Here is a 15,015-nt window from a genome sequence, read left to right as displayed (position 1 = left end):
ATTTTTTAATTTTTTGTAGAGATGGGGTTTCACTATGTTCCCGAGGCTGGTTTTGAACTCCTGGGCTCAAGCAATACTCCGGTCTCAGCCTCCCAAAGTACTAGAATTAAAGGCATGAGCCACCATGCCCAGCAATTACATTTTCCAAATAGACAAAAAGATATACTGATGAAGAGAAAATTTGCTGCTTTTAAAACCAAATACTTCCTTTGGCATCTATATAAATAAAAATTTTTACTAGATTTCTATTTTATGGGATGAATTACATTCATACTTTATGTTAGAGAACTGAGTTTAGGAATACATTCTACCTGATCATGCACATAGATCAACCTCCATTATTGGGGGTTGTTAACTATGATTTTTTAGGATAAGTAATAATATTGTTCTTCTTTTATTTATTTATTATTATTATTATTTGTTTGTTTGTTTTTTGAGACGGAGTCTCGCTCTGTCACCCAGGATGGAGCGCAGTGGTGCAATCTCAACTCACTCCAACCTTTGCCTCCCAGGTTCAAGCAATTCTCCTGCCTCAGCCTCCTGAGTAGCTGGGACTACAGGAGCGTGCCACCACGCCCGGCTAATTTTTGTATTTTTAGTAGAGATAGGGTTATGCCATGTTGGTCAGGTTGGTCTTAAGCTCCTGACCTCGTGATCCACCCACCTCGGCCTCCCAAAGTGCTGGGATTATAGGCGTGAGCCACCGCACCTGGTCTTATTTATTATTTTTAGAAGTAGCATTTTGCCCTAACACCCAGGCTCAAGTGCAGTGGCACGATCATGGCTCGTAGCAGCCTCAAACTCCTGGGCTCAAGCAATGCTCCTGCCTCAGCCTCCTGAGTAACTGGGACTACAAGCTTGCATGACCATGCTGGGCTAATTTTTTAATTTTTGTAGTGATAGGGGCTCACTATCTTATCTAGGCTGGCCCTGAACTCCTGTGCTCAAGTGATGCCCCCATTTCAGCCTCCCAAAGTGCTGGGATTACAGGCATGAACCACCACTATCATTGTTCTTCTTATCAACCCTGCCCTCCTTCAATCTTTCCTTATCAAAATATATCATCCGTGGAAAAAGAAGTGACATTGACTACCCCCAGATCCAATGTTAACTCAAATTGCAGTCCTACTTTTGCTTCTGTTATAAGAACCTCCTCTGTTCCTTTAGGACGTTCACAGATACAGATCACCATCCCTCCTCTCCCCAAGCCTCTGTCTGCTAGTTGCAGCTGTAAACATCCTTTGCATCTGGGCTGAATAGGTGACTTGTAAGCCTCAAGCTGCATATAAGTCTGTATCCCCATTGCTTGCGACCACCCAGTCTTGAGGCCTGTCTACACCATCACACATATCTTTTGAGGGGGCTGGAAGCTGCCCAGCCCTGACTCCGCTGCCTGACAGAACTGACTCACCTACCCACACCCACACACACAGCCCAGTTTAAACAGGCAGGAAACCTCAGCCCCTACCTGGGATTAGCCTTTTGTAGGAAATGGCGGTTCAGTCTGGGAATTAGAGATACAGAAGGAAATGGTGATATTGAACAACGGGGTACGTTGTGGAGACCTTAGACTCAGGCACGGGGGGCCACAGCGGTTGGGAAGGTGATTATGCAGCCAATGAGCAGCACAAAGGCAAGGTGTGCTCGGAGAGCAGGGTCGGGAGGAGAGGCCCAAGCGGTGAGTGAGAGATACAAAAGAAAGAAGACACCAGAGACAAATCTGCTACTCAACGTTCTATCAGGTGGGAACGGCAATCGCCAAATCCCAGGAAAATCAGTATTGACCATAATACTTATGCCTTATGCTGCCAACACCTAGAAGTCCATAGGTGTTCTATAAAATGGAGAAAATAAACAATATTTGGTGATTATGAAGACTAAACAAGAGAAGTGTGTATGTTATTTTATAATTCACAAAGAATGATTCTATTAATCAACTCGTATATTAATTTTAAATTTCATGTTTGCATATCTTTTCCTTATAGATGCTGCATATTAACAGAATGTATTGCTGCTGCCCTTATGTGCTGCTTCTCCTCCCAGAGTCATCCACGCACCCAAGTCTCACAACGCCGTCAACATAGCAGATACTCAATTTTTTTTTTTTTTTTTTTTTGGATATGGAGTCTCGCTCCATCACCCAGTCTGGAGTGCAGTGGTGTGATCTTGGCTCACTGCAACCTCCGCCTCCTGGGTTCAAGCAATTCTCCTGCCTCAGCCTCCCAAGTAGCTAGGATTATAGGCATGCACCATGACTCCCAGGTAATTTTTGTATTTTTAGAATAATAGATGAGGTTTTGCCATGTTGGCCAGACTGGTCTTGAACTCCTGACTTTCAGGTGATCCGCCCACCTCAGCCTCCCAAAGTGCTGGGATTACAGACGTGAGCCACCACGCCTGGCCTCAAATATTATTTTAATCTAGGGCACACTGCATTTTTTTCATCGTAAAAGAGACAAATATTCAATATAGAAAACTTGTAAAATAAAGAAGTTCAAGAGAGAGAAACAAAAAGCATATATTAGTCCACCATTCAGAGATAATAATGGGTAATGTCTTGGAATAATTTGAGTCTTTTTCCTCTCTATTTATACACTCAAAAATACTTACTGAGCACCAAGGACTGAGTTAAGCATTAGGAGATAGTGGAGAATAAGATAATCACTGCTTTCTTGCAGGTTGTTCTCTAGGTCAAGGGGAGAATACCAAATGTACAGTCAAGCACTGTGTAATGACCTTTCGGTCAACAGTGAACCACCTATAGGACAAGTATAGTGGATTGTACTGGAGCTGAAAATTCCTGTTGCCTTGTGATGCTGTAGCCATCATAACATGATAGCACAATGCATTACTCACATGTTTATGGTTATGCTGCTATAAACAAACCTACCAGCACATACAGTTATGTACAGTACACACTCTTTTTTTACTTCCCTGTAAAATTCAGTTTTAAACAGTACATAATACTTGATGGTGATAATAACTATGTTACTGGTTTATGTATTTACCATATGTTAAGGGTTTGTGTATTTTTATTGTTATTTTAGAGTATAATCTTTCTACTTATAAAAAAAGTTACCTGTATAACAGCCTCAGACAGGTCCTTCAGGAGGTATTTCAGAAACAGGCATTTTATCATAGGAGATGACAGCTCCATGCATGTTTTGCTCCTAAAAACCTTCCAGTGAGACAAGATGTGGAGGTGGAAGACAGTGATATTAATGACCCTGACCCTCTGTAGGCCTAGGCTAATGTTTGTTTGTACCTTCTTAAGGTCTTGCTCTGTCACGCAGGCTGGAGAGCGGTATGATCATAGCTCACTACAGCCTCAAACTCCTGGGATCAAGCAATCCTCCACTCTCAGCCTCCTGAGTAGCTAGGACTACAGGCACGTGCCACTATGCCCAGATTATTTTCTTTATTTTTTGTAGAGATGAGGGTCTTACTGTGTTGCCCAGGTTGGTCTTGAACTGTTGGTCTCAAACTGTCCTCCCATTTTGGCCTCCCAAAGCACTGAGATTACTGGTGCTAGCCACACGTCCAGGTGGGCAGATTGCTTGAGCTGAGGAGTTTGAGACCAGCCTGGGCAACATGGTGAAGCCCTGTCTCTACCAAAAAAATAAAAATAAAGACAAAAATTAGCCAGGTGTAGTGGCTCACACCTGTAGTTCCAGCTACTTGGGAGGCTAAGGTGGGAGGATCACTTTCGTCTAGGAGGCTGAGGTTGCAGTTAGCTGAGTATGACTGCACTCCAGTAAGCGCAACAGAGCAAGACCTTCTCTGAAAAAAAAAAAAAAAAAAAAAGTTTTAAGAGTTTAAAAAACTTAAAAATAGAAAAAAAAAAAGCTTATGTTATAAGGATATATATCAAGCAGAGTCCTGTGGATTAAATAATAATAAGGATATAAAGAAAAAAATTTTTTTGGACAGGTGCATAATGTGTTTGTGTTTTAAGCTAAGTGTTAATATAAGAGTCAGAAAGGTTTTTTTTTTTAAGTTAATAAGCTTATAAAGTCAAGTCCAGGTGGCTCACGCCTGTAATCCCAGCACTTTGGGAGCCCAGGGTGGGTGAATCACCTGAGCTCAGGAGTTTGAGACCAGCTTGGCCAACATGGTGAAACCCCAACTCTACTAAAGATAGAAAATTTAACCAGGCATGGTGGTGCTTGCCTATAGTTCCAGCTACTTGAGGGGCTGAGGCAGGAGTATCACTTGAACCAGGGAAGCGGAGATTGCAGTGAGTCAAGATTACACCATTGCACTCCAGCCTCTGTGACAGAGGAAAAAAAAAAAAAGCTTATAAAGTAAAACAGTTACTGTGAGCGAAAGTTAATATATTAGTAAAAAAAAATTTCTCATAAACAGTGTAACTTCCGTGTAATAGTGCTGGTCTCCACTGTTTCTGAAGTCTACAGCAGTGTGGAGTCATGTCCTAGGCCGTCACATTCACTCACCACTCACTCACTGACTCACCCAGAACAACTTCCCGGCCTGCAAGTTTCAGTCTTAGCAAATGCCCTATACAGGTGTCCCATTTCTTATCTTTTATACCATAGTTTTCCGTGCCTTTTCTACATTTAGATACACAAATACTTACCATTGTGTGATAATTGCCTACAGTATTCTGCCACATGCTGCAGGTTTGTAGCCCAAGAGCACCAGGCAATACCATATAGCCCAGGTGTGTAGTAGGCTACACCATCTGGGTTTGTGTGAGTGCACTTTATGTTTGTACAACAACTAAATCACCTATAGATGCATTTCTCAGAACATATCCCTGTCATTAAGCAACACATGACCGTAAATAGTTGTGGTGAGTACTATGAAGGCATCAACTATTCAGCAGAAATAGAGGCTTCTTGGGTGGTTTGTGAGAATGTGGAAAGTTATGCTGAAGAAAATAGTCTGGGAAGGTCTCTGTGAGAAGCTGAGACCTAAACTAAGACTTAAAGGATCAAAATGTCTTAGTAACTTAAAAACGGGGAAAGCAATCTAGGCAGAGGAGAAAATGCAAACAAGGTCTTGAGATGGGAAATATCTTGGTGTGTTTAAGGGATAAACATTTTTAAATAAAAGTAGGATCACACTATATATACAGCATTATGTTCAAATTTTTCATTTAGTATTACAACATAAATCCTTGTGCCATGAAATACAAATGATAATATTTTTAAAGTAAATACTTCACTAAATTAAAACACTTAGAAGAGACTTCCACTTCCAGACATGATAGAATAATAGGGATTGGATTTATCCCTAGAATAAAGACATCTCCAGTAACTGATTTCTTTTTTTTTAGACGAGTCTCACTCTGTCACCCAAGCTGGAGTCCAGTGATGCAATCATGGCCTCGACCTCCCAGGCTCAGGTGATCCTCCCACCTTAGCCTCCCGAGTACCTGAGACCACAAATGCTCACCAACATACCCAGCTAATTGTTTGTATTTTTAGTAGAGATGAGGTTTCGCCAAGTTGGCCAGGCTGGTCTCGAACTCCTAATCTCAAATGATCCACCCACCTGGGCCTCCCAAAGTGCCGGGGTTTACAGGCATGAGCGACCATGCCCAGCCACTAGTCTCATTTTTAAAAAAAACTTAAAAGCAAACCTCAAAAATGAACAAAGGATTTGGATGAAGATTTCGCCAAAGAAGGTATTCAAATGCCAATAAACAAATGAAAAAATGTTCAACGTCAAAAATCATTAAGGAAATGCAAATCAAAATCATAACGAGTACTACTTTGCACGTAGTAGGATAGCTGTATCAAGAAGATAATAACAAGTGTTGGTAAGGATGTGGAGATATTGAAACTCTCATTACTGGTGGGATTATAAAATGATACAGTCACTTTGGAAAACAGTCTAGCAGTTTGTCAAAAAGTGAAATATAGGGTTATCATGTGAAACAGCAATTCAACTCCTGCTATATATTTAAGAGAAATGAAAACATACATTCACACAAAAGCTCAAACACAATGATCATAGCAGCATTACTTTTCCCAAAATGTAAAAAGAGGCCAATGTCTAGCAACTGATGAATCGATAAATAAAATGTGGCAAAGCCATACAATTAAATATTACTTAGTCATAAAAACAAATGTACTGGTACGTGCTACAACACAGATGAATCTTGAAAATATTGTACTAAGTAAAAGAAGACAGTCACAAAGAACAACATATTGTAAGATTCCATTTATATGAAATTCCAAGAATAGGTAAATTTACAGGAACAGAAAATAGATCAGTGGTTGCTTAGGGCTTGGAGGTGAAGTTGAAGGGTAATAAGAATTGACTGCTAATGAGATTAATATTTCTTTTAGGGAAGATAAAATGTTCTAAAATTAGATTTTGGTGACAATTACACAGTCCTATGAATATACTATCAAACTCTGATTTATACACTTTAATTTTTAATTTTTTATTTTTTCAATACAGAGATGGGGTCTCACGATGTTGCCCAGGCTGGTCTTAGCTCCTGAGCGCAGGCAGTCCTTCCACTTCAGCCTCCCAAAGTAGGATTATAGGCATAAGCCACTATACTTTTATACTAAATTAAATACTTTAAATGAGTGAATTATATGTTAAGTGAATTAATCGAAATAAAACTTTTTTTAAAAAAAGAAAACTTCAGAAGATCAAAGTGCTTAGAAATAAGGTAACTACACCCCAGAACAAAGCTCCAGAATATTTATAAGAATACAAAAACATCTAGGAGCCAGTAAGGCAAAATTCACAATATCTGGTACCCAATCAAAAAGTATGCAAAGAAACAGTAAATTATGACCCATAATGAGAAAAATCAATCATTAGAAACAGACCCAGAAATGATATATTATAAAATTAGTAGGCAAGAACATTAAAACAGCTATTGTAACTGCACCGCATATTTTCAAGAAGGCAAAGAAAGACTGAGCAGGTTAGGTAGAGATGAAATACAGAAATACCCAAATGAACCTCTAGAGATTAAAAACTACAATGAGTGAGATGAAAAATACTCTGGGTAAGACAAATATTACACTGTAGATGAAAAAACTAGTGAAGACATAGAGAGAAATAAAACACAGAGGTGGGGAAACAGAGTCAATGTGCTGTGGGAAAACTTGAGGCAGTCTAATACATCTAACTAGAACCCACAGAGGAGGAGGAGCAGAAAAAACATCTGAAATAATAATAACTGAGAGTTTTCTAAACTAGATGAAAATCAAGTCTGGGGAATACATTTTAAAAGAGATAAGATCAAGGATTTTGCCAGAAAGAAACCACATATAAACACACACACACACACACACACACACACACACACAAGAATACTTTTTTTTCAAAGGGCAAAAGATACGCATATGCATAATTTTATTTATTTTTTCTGGTAGAAATCATAAGAAAATTTAGGATACTTTTAGGAAGAGAGATTAGGGATATGGAAAATTAACCTTTTTTTCTCCTCCTTGATCCCTCCCAAGTAAATATAATCTCTTCTTTATTGAGCTCCAAAGACTCCTTAGGTATTACTTTAATTTACCTTGTATATCTCCATAATAGATGATAAACTCCTTAAAAGCAATAATTGTGTTTACTTGCCTTTGCCCCTGTACTATAATTTGGATATGTTTGTTTGTCTTCACAAAAACTCAGGTTGAAATTTGATTCCTAGGCTGGGCGAGGTGGCTCATGCCTGCAATCCCAGCACTTTGGGAGGCCAAGGTGGGCAGATCACCTGAGGTCAAGAGTTCGAGACTAGCCTGGCCAACATGATGAAACCCCATCTCTAATAAAAATACAAAAAGCAGCTGGCCATGGTGGCAGGCATCTGTAATCCCAGCTACTTGGGAGGCTGAGGCAGAAGAATCACTTGAGCCTGGGAGGCAGAGATTGCAGTGAGCCGAGATGGTGCCACTGCAGTCCAGCCTGGACAACAAGAGCAAGACTCCATCTCAAAAAAAAAAAAAGAAAAAGAAAAGGAAATTTGATTCCCAGTGTGGTGATGTTGGGAAGTAAGGCATAGTGGGAGGTGTTTGGGTCATAGGGACGGATCCTTCATGAATGGCTTAATGCCATTCTCGGTAGTGGTGAGTTCTCACTCTCTTGAGACTGGATTAGTTCTAACAGGAATGTGCCCATGAAAGTGGGTTTTGATAAAGCCGGGGTGCCCCTTGGTTTTCCCTCTTTGCACATGCTTGCTTTCCCTTTGACTTTCTTCTTCGTGTTATGAAGCAGCATGAAAAGCCCTCACCAGAGGCTGAGCAGATCCCAGCGCCATGCTTCTTATACTTCTCAGTTTATAGTACCATGAGTTAAATAAACCTCTTCTCTTTGTAAATTACCCAGCCTCAGGTATTCTGTTGTGGCAAAATATTTGCTGAATTAAATGCAATAGTAACATGCCACCAAAAATAATGATAAAATGTCACCAAACATGCAAAGATCATTTCTATATTTTCTAGAAAGAAGATGAAAGTAATCATGTATAACTGGCATTCTTGTGTTTGAAAAAATGAAGTGATCTCCATTAACAAATTTTTAAAAAATTATTGAATTCATCTTAAATAAACTTTTACAAGAAAACAAATACACCAATGATTGTAGCCTGTAAACATCATTCTGAAGCAAATATCCACTTCGATATTAGATTAAAAAGCAGTTCTGGCCAGGCACAGTGGCTTGTGTGTGTAATCCTAGCACTTTGGGAGGCCCAGGTGGGTGGCTCACTTGAGGTCATGAATTTGAGACCAGCCTGGCCAACATGGCCAGACCCTGTCTCTACTAAAAATACAAAAAGTAGCCAGACCTGGTGGCACGCACCTGTAATCTCAGCTACTGGGGAGGCTGAGGCAAGAGAATTGCTCGAACCCAGGAGGTGGAGGCTGCAGTAAGCCGAGATCAGGCCACTGCACTCCAGCCTGGGCAACAGAGCAAGACTCTGTCTCCAAAAAAATAAAAAGTAGTTCAGTTTCAAACATGTTGGCCAGGTACAGTTGCTCATACCTGTAATCCCAGCACTTTGGAAGGCTGAGGCAGGAGGACTGCTTAAGACCATGAATTTGAGACCAGCCTGGGCAACATAGAAAGACATCATCTCAATTTTTTAAAAGATTGATACAAACATGTTGAGTTGGAGACTCCTGTAGCACCTTCCCACAGGGGAAGTCAATAATTCTGAGATAAGGAGTCAGGTTTAGGCTGGGGATAGGAGTTGGAGGTCACCACCACAAGAATGGAAGCAAAATCCTTATGAGAGGACACCTCCACGTTTGGGAAGAATTTAGAGCAGGAAGAGAAAGAAGCCAGGGACAGGACATTGGGCAACAGTAGCAGAGAAAGAAACCACCTCACACAGGATATTGAGAGGGCAAGGTGAAGAAGATAGGAGGGAAGCCAGGACGGAGACTATCACTGAAGCCAAAGTGAGAACTTAGAGAAGGAAGCGGCCAGTCCTCGGCAGGAGTTGGAATGGGTGATTTCAGATATCCCTTGAACTTCTACAGTGTCTTTAATTCTAAAATTGGAGACTCTAACTTGAAAAAATAATGGCTTCTGTAGAATTCTTCAACGATATCTTGAAGAGACATCTTCCTCACTCTGGAAGTATCCTTGTATAACCCCTTCACTTTATTTTTTTTTTTAAATCTTCATAAACCAAAGCATTGTAAGATATTACAAGCCTGCAGTAAATATTAGATTTTGCTCTGGAAAAGCTTACCTGTGGCATCAGATTGGAAACAGATATAGAATCCCTAATTCTCAATAAATTTTGACTGCACGTTGAACAATTTATGGCTTTTAGATAAAAGTTTGATGTCTATTTTCCCTAAGAACTCCCGATAATGGCCAGATGTGGTGGCTTATGTCTGTAATACCAGAACTTTGGGAGGCCAAGGCAGGCGGATCATGAGGACAGGAGTTCAAGACCAGTCTAGCCAACGAAGTAAAACCCTGTCTCTACTAAAAATACAAAAAATTAGCCAGGTGTGTTGGTGTGCACCTGTAATCCCAGCTACTCAGGAGGCTGCGGCAGAAGAATCACTTGAACCTGGAAGGCAGAGGTTGCAGTGAGCCAAGATCATGCCATTGCACTCCAGGGCGGGCGACAGTGCAAGACTCTGTCTCCAAAAGAAAAAAAAAACTCCTGATAAAGTAACGTGATAACACACAGACACTAACTTGTTAGGTACATAGTGGTGGGAAACTTCCTTGGGTTGGGCAAGGTCCTCAAGTCTTTCGGTCAGCTGAATCTTCAAAGCACCCTGGGAAACAGGGCGAATAGGATCTTGATTTCCCCAAAACAGTTTTCTGTTAAGAAGCATAAAAACAAAATGGTAAACAATTCATTGCTAATGAAAAATCTTTTAAAAAAAAGATTCTTTTTCTGTTTTTTTTTTGTTGTTGTTTGTTTGTTTTTTTACAGAGTCTCACTCTGTAGCCCAGGCTGGAGTGGAGTGATGCAATCTCGGCTCAATGCAACCTCTGCCTCCTAGGTTCAAGTGATTCTCCTGCCTCAGCCTCCTGAGTAGCTGGATTACAGGCATGTGCTACCACACCTGGCTAATTTTTGTATTTTTAATAGAGACAGGGTTTCACTATGTTGACTAGGCTGGTCTCAAACTCCTGACCTCAAGTGATCTGCCTGCCTCGGCCTCCCAAAGTGCTGGGATTACAGGCATGAGCTACCACACCTGGCCAGAAATGGCTCTTGATGGCTTTTATACTGACTTTACTTCATTTCAAGAACATATCACAGAATCTTATGATTTCCAAGCATCTGAAACGGATATAATATTTACAAAGTTAAAATATTATTGTTTAAAACACACGAAAAGAAAAAAATATATTACTGTTTAATCTATTGTCTTAAAATGTGGCAACCAAAAACAAACCGACTAGAGATAGTTCTGTTTCTGCCATCAAGTAAACCCCGTGGTTTATACTCAGGTCGGCATAAAATGAGCATTCTATCTACACTATCCTCCTATTTTGGGTGAAGCCCTGTACCGGGTGATCAGAAAATAAAGTAGCAACAGAATAGTATTAATAGCTACCATTTGTAGAATACTTACCCTTTGCCAGGCATTGTGCTTAGTACTCTACAGATATCAGTTCATTTAGTCTCAACAGCCCTGTGAAATAGGTAGGATTCCTGAGCATAGGATGAACAGAAAAGAAGAAATGAGTAAGGGATTAACCTGAAAAGGCTTCATGGGAGAAAGCAAAAAGCACAGATTGCCAGAAATGAGGTACATTCCATGTTGGGATAACAATGGGAAATGGAAATGATCAAAGGCAAAAACCACATGATTATCTCAATAGATGCAGAGAAGGCCTTCAACAAAATTCAACAGCCGTTTATGCTAAAAACTCTCAATAAACTAGGTATCGATGGATCATATCTCAAAATAATAAGAGCTATTTATGGCAAACCCACAGCCAATATCATATTAAATGGGCAAAAACTGGAAGCATTCTACCTTACTTCTAAAGACAGAAACCTAGAAATCATGTTTATTCCTCCCTCAGACTTCTATAATTCATTTGTCACTAGGTTCTGTTCATCTATGTCTTGACTCTAACCTTTCTCTCAACACTTAAGGCCACTGTTCTAGGATAGGCTATCATTATTTCTCCTCTGCATTATTTTAATAGCTCCAAATTATCTTCTTGCCTCTGGTTTCCCATGCTATTAAAGGAACTGTGCCTTTCTAAAATAGACAGGGTGATATAATGGAAAGAAACAGGCTTTGTGGTCAATGGATATAGATTCAAATCCAAGTTGAACTTGGGTAAGTTACTTAACTTTTCTAAACTTTACTCCCTAATCAAATAATGCCTCCAGTTTTTCTATTGGTTTCAAGTCGGGTTGGGGAGTGTTGCAAGATTTTAACAGTTCTAGTAATATCCATTAACATATCTCTTATCAGTGTGTATCTCTACTCAATATATATGTGTGTGTTCCTATCCATGAATAAGAGAATTTAATGCCGAGTGTATTTTTAGTTTTAAGCCTCTTAAAACTTAGTCTTTAGAGTATAGCAAAATTGCAAGATACAGCATTAACATACAAAAGTCTACTGATTTTTTTATATGCCAACAAAAAACAATAGGAATTTGAAAAAAAAAAAACAATGCTATTTACATTAGCATTGCAAAAATTAAATACATAAGCATAATTCTAACAATATATATAAAAGATCCATATGAGTAAAACCACAAAACTCTGTTGAAAGAATCAAAGAAGATCTATATAAATGGAGAGGTATTCAATAGTCATGGACAGGAAATCTCAGTATTAAGATATCAATTATTCCCAGTTGGTTTATATATTCAATGCAATCCCAGTAAAAATCCCAGCAAGTTGCTTCATAGATACTGGCAAACTGATTCTATGGTTTATATAGAAAGACACAAGACCCAGAATAATCAACATAATGTTGAAAAAGAACAAAGTCAGAGGACTAATACTATCTTACTTCAAGACTTACAAAGCTATAGTAATCAAGGCAGCATGGTATTGGTGAAAGAAGAGACAGATGAGTGGGATAAAATACAGATCCTGTAAGTAGATCCACACAAATATAGCCAATGGATTGAAGGCAATCCAATCATGAAATGATAGTCTCAGCTGGGTGAGGTGGAGCACTTTGGGAGGCTGAGGCAGGCAGATCATCTGCAATCAGGAATTCAAGATCAGCCTGACCAGCATGGAGAAACAGCATCTCTACTAAAGATACGAAATTATCTGGGTGTGCTGGTGCATGCCTGTAATTCCAGCTACTCAGGAGGCTGAGGCAGGAGACCCCAGGAGACGGAGGTTGTAGTGAGCTGCAATCACGCCATTGTACTCCAGCCTAGGCAACAAGAGCAAGGCTCCATCTCAAAAAAAAGAAAGAAAGAAAGAAAAAGAAATGATAGTCTTTTCAACAAATGGTGCTGGAACAACTGGACATCTACATGCAAAGATAAATAAATAATCTAGACACAGACCTTGCACCTTTTATAAACATTAATTCAAAATGTGTCTAGGTGTAAATATAAAATACAAAAATATAAAACCTTTTGGAGTTTTATGGAAAAACACAAAGGAGAAAATTCAGGTGACTTTGGGTTTGGCAATGAGTTTTTAGATATAACACCAAAAACATGATTCACAAAAGAAAAAATCAGTAAGCTGAACTTCATAAAAATTAAAATTTTTATTCTGTGAAATACACCACTAAGAGAATAAAAAGCTAAACCACAGACTGAGAGACAATATTTGCAAAACAAATATATGATAAAAAATTGGTATCCAAAATATAGAAAGAACACTTAAAATTCAACAATAACAAATAGCCCAACTAAAAAATGGGCAAAAGATCTGAACAAACACCTTACCAAAGAAGATATACAATTAAGTAAATATGCTCAATATTAGTTTATTAGAGAATTGCAAATTAAAACAATGAGATACCACTACATACCTATTAGAATGGCTAAAATCCTAAACACTGACAACACCAAATGCTGACAAAGGTGTGGAGCAACAGGAACTCTCATTCACTACTTGTGAAAATGCAAAATGGTAGAGTCATTTTGGAAGAGCTTAGCAGTTTCTTACAAATTTAAATATACTCTTACCATATAATCCAGCAATTTACCCAAAGTAGCCAAAAACTTATATGTACCAAAAAACCTGCATGTGAATGTTTATAGCAGCTTTATTCATAATTGCTCAATGTTGGAAGCAATCATGATACCCTTAAGTAGGTGAATGGATAACCTGTGATATATCTATACAATGAAATAGTACCCACATCAATAGAATATAATTATTTATTTATTTATTTATTTTTTTGAGATGGGGTTTCACCATGTTGGCCAGGCTGGTCTCAAACTCCTGACCTCAAGTGATCCGCCCACCTCAGCCTCCCAAAGTGCTGGGATTACAGGCATGAGCCACTGCGCCCCACCAGAATATAATCTCAAAAAGAAATTAGCTATCAAGCCACAAAAAGACATGGTGGAAACTTAAATGCATATTACTAAGTAAAAGAAGCCAATCTGAAAGATTACATACTGTACAGTTCCAACTATACGACTTTCTAGAAAAGTCAAAACCATAGAGACAGTAAATAGATCAGTAGTGGCCGAGGATTTGGAGAAGGAGGAAAGAGGAAAAGAAATGAATAGCTGGAACACAGGTAATTTTTAGGGCCATATAACTATCCTGATACTATAATGGTGTATACATTATGCATTTGTCAAACCTATAAAGCTGCACAACACAAAAAGTGAATCTTAATGTACTTTAATCAATAATGATGTATCAATATTGGCTTATCAGTTTCAACAATTATACCGCAATAATCCAAGATGTTAGTAGTAGGAAAAACTAGGGGAAAAGGTGGTAAATACGGCAACTCTGTAGTTTCTGCTCAATTTTTCTGTAAACCAAAACTGCTCTAAAAATTAAAGTCTACTAATTTTGTTTAAAAAGCAATAGGACAGGCATGGTGGCTCACACCTGCAATTCCAACATTTTGGGAGGCCAAGACAGGAGGATCACTTGAGCATAGGAGTTTGAGGTCAGCCTGGGAAACAGGGAGACCCCCGTCTCCACAAAAAAAAATAAAAATTAGCTGGGCACAGTGGCTTACATATACTAGATCCCAGATACTCAGGAGGCTGAGGTGGGAAAATCACTTGAGCCTGGGAGGTCAAGGCTGCAGTGAGCCATGATTGCAACACTGCACCCCAGCCTGAACAGAGTAAGACCCTGCCTCAAAAAAAAAAAGAAAAAAAAAGCAATAGGAGATTCAAAAATATATTCAGGCTTGACTCTGGAGCCAAACAAGAAAAAGGGGAGTCCCTTGGCCAAGCATGAAAGGACTAAAGGTCCAGCTTGCTGGAGACCCAGAGGACAGGTATGTTCTAACAAGAGCCTTAGAGGTATCAGCATTAGTGATAGCAGCCTTAGAGATACAGGCAGCAAAGCTGGACTTGGAGAATGCACGAAAAGTTTGAAAGGAGTCTGGAGTCACACCCTTGGGC

General features: G+C 39.2%; 1 protein-coding gene across 1 annotated transcript in view; it reads right to left on the bottom strand.

The window, feature by feature from the left end:
• The window catches only part of SPMAP2L (sperm microtubule associated protein 2 like), a 70,731-nt gene that overhangs the window by 24,903 nt on the left and 30,813 nt on the right, over window positions 1–15,015 (bottom strand). The window contains 1 exon segment of the mRNA XM_064367430.1: window positions 10,156–10,284. Within this exon segment, the coding sequence (XP_064223500.1) occupies window positions 10,156–10,284 (129 nt within the window).

Source organism: Aotus nancymaae, unplaced genomic scaffold (assembly GCF_030222135.1).
Source record: "Aotus nancymaae isolate 86718 unplaced genomic scaffold, 86718_ANA_hifiasm-v0.15.2.pri h1tg000006l, whole genome shotgun sequence".
Lineage (NCBI taxonomy): Eukaryota > Metazoa > Chordata > Mammalia > Primates > Aotidae > Aotus > Aotus nancymaae.
Note: the sequence above shows the minus strand (reverse complement) of the source record. Positions and strands in the feature narration are given on the sequence as shown.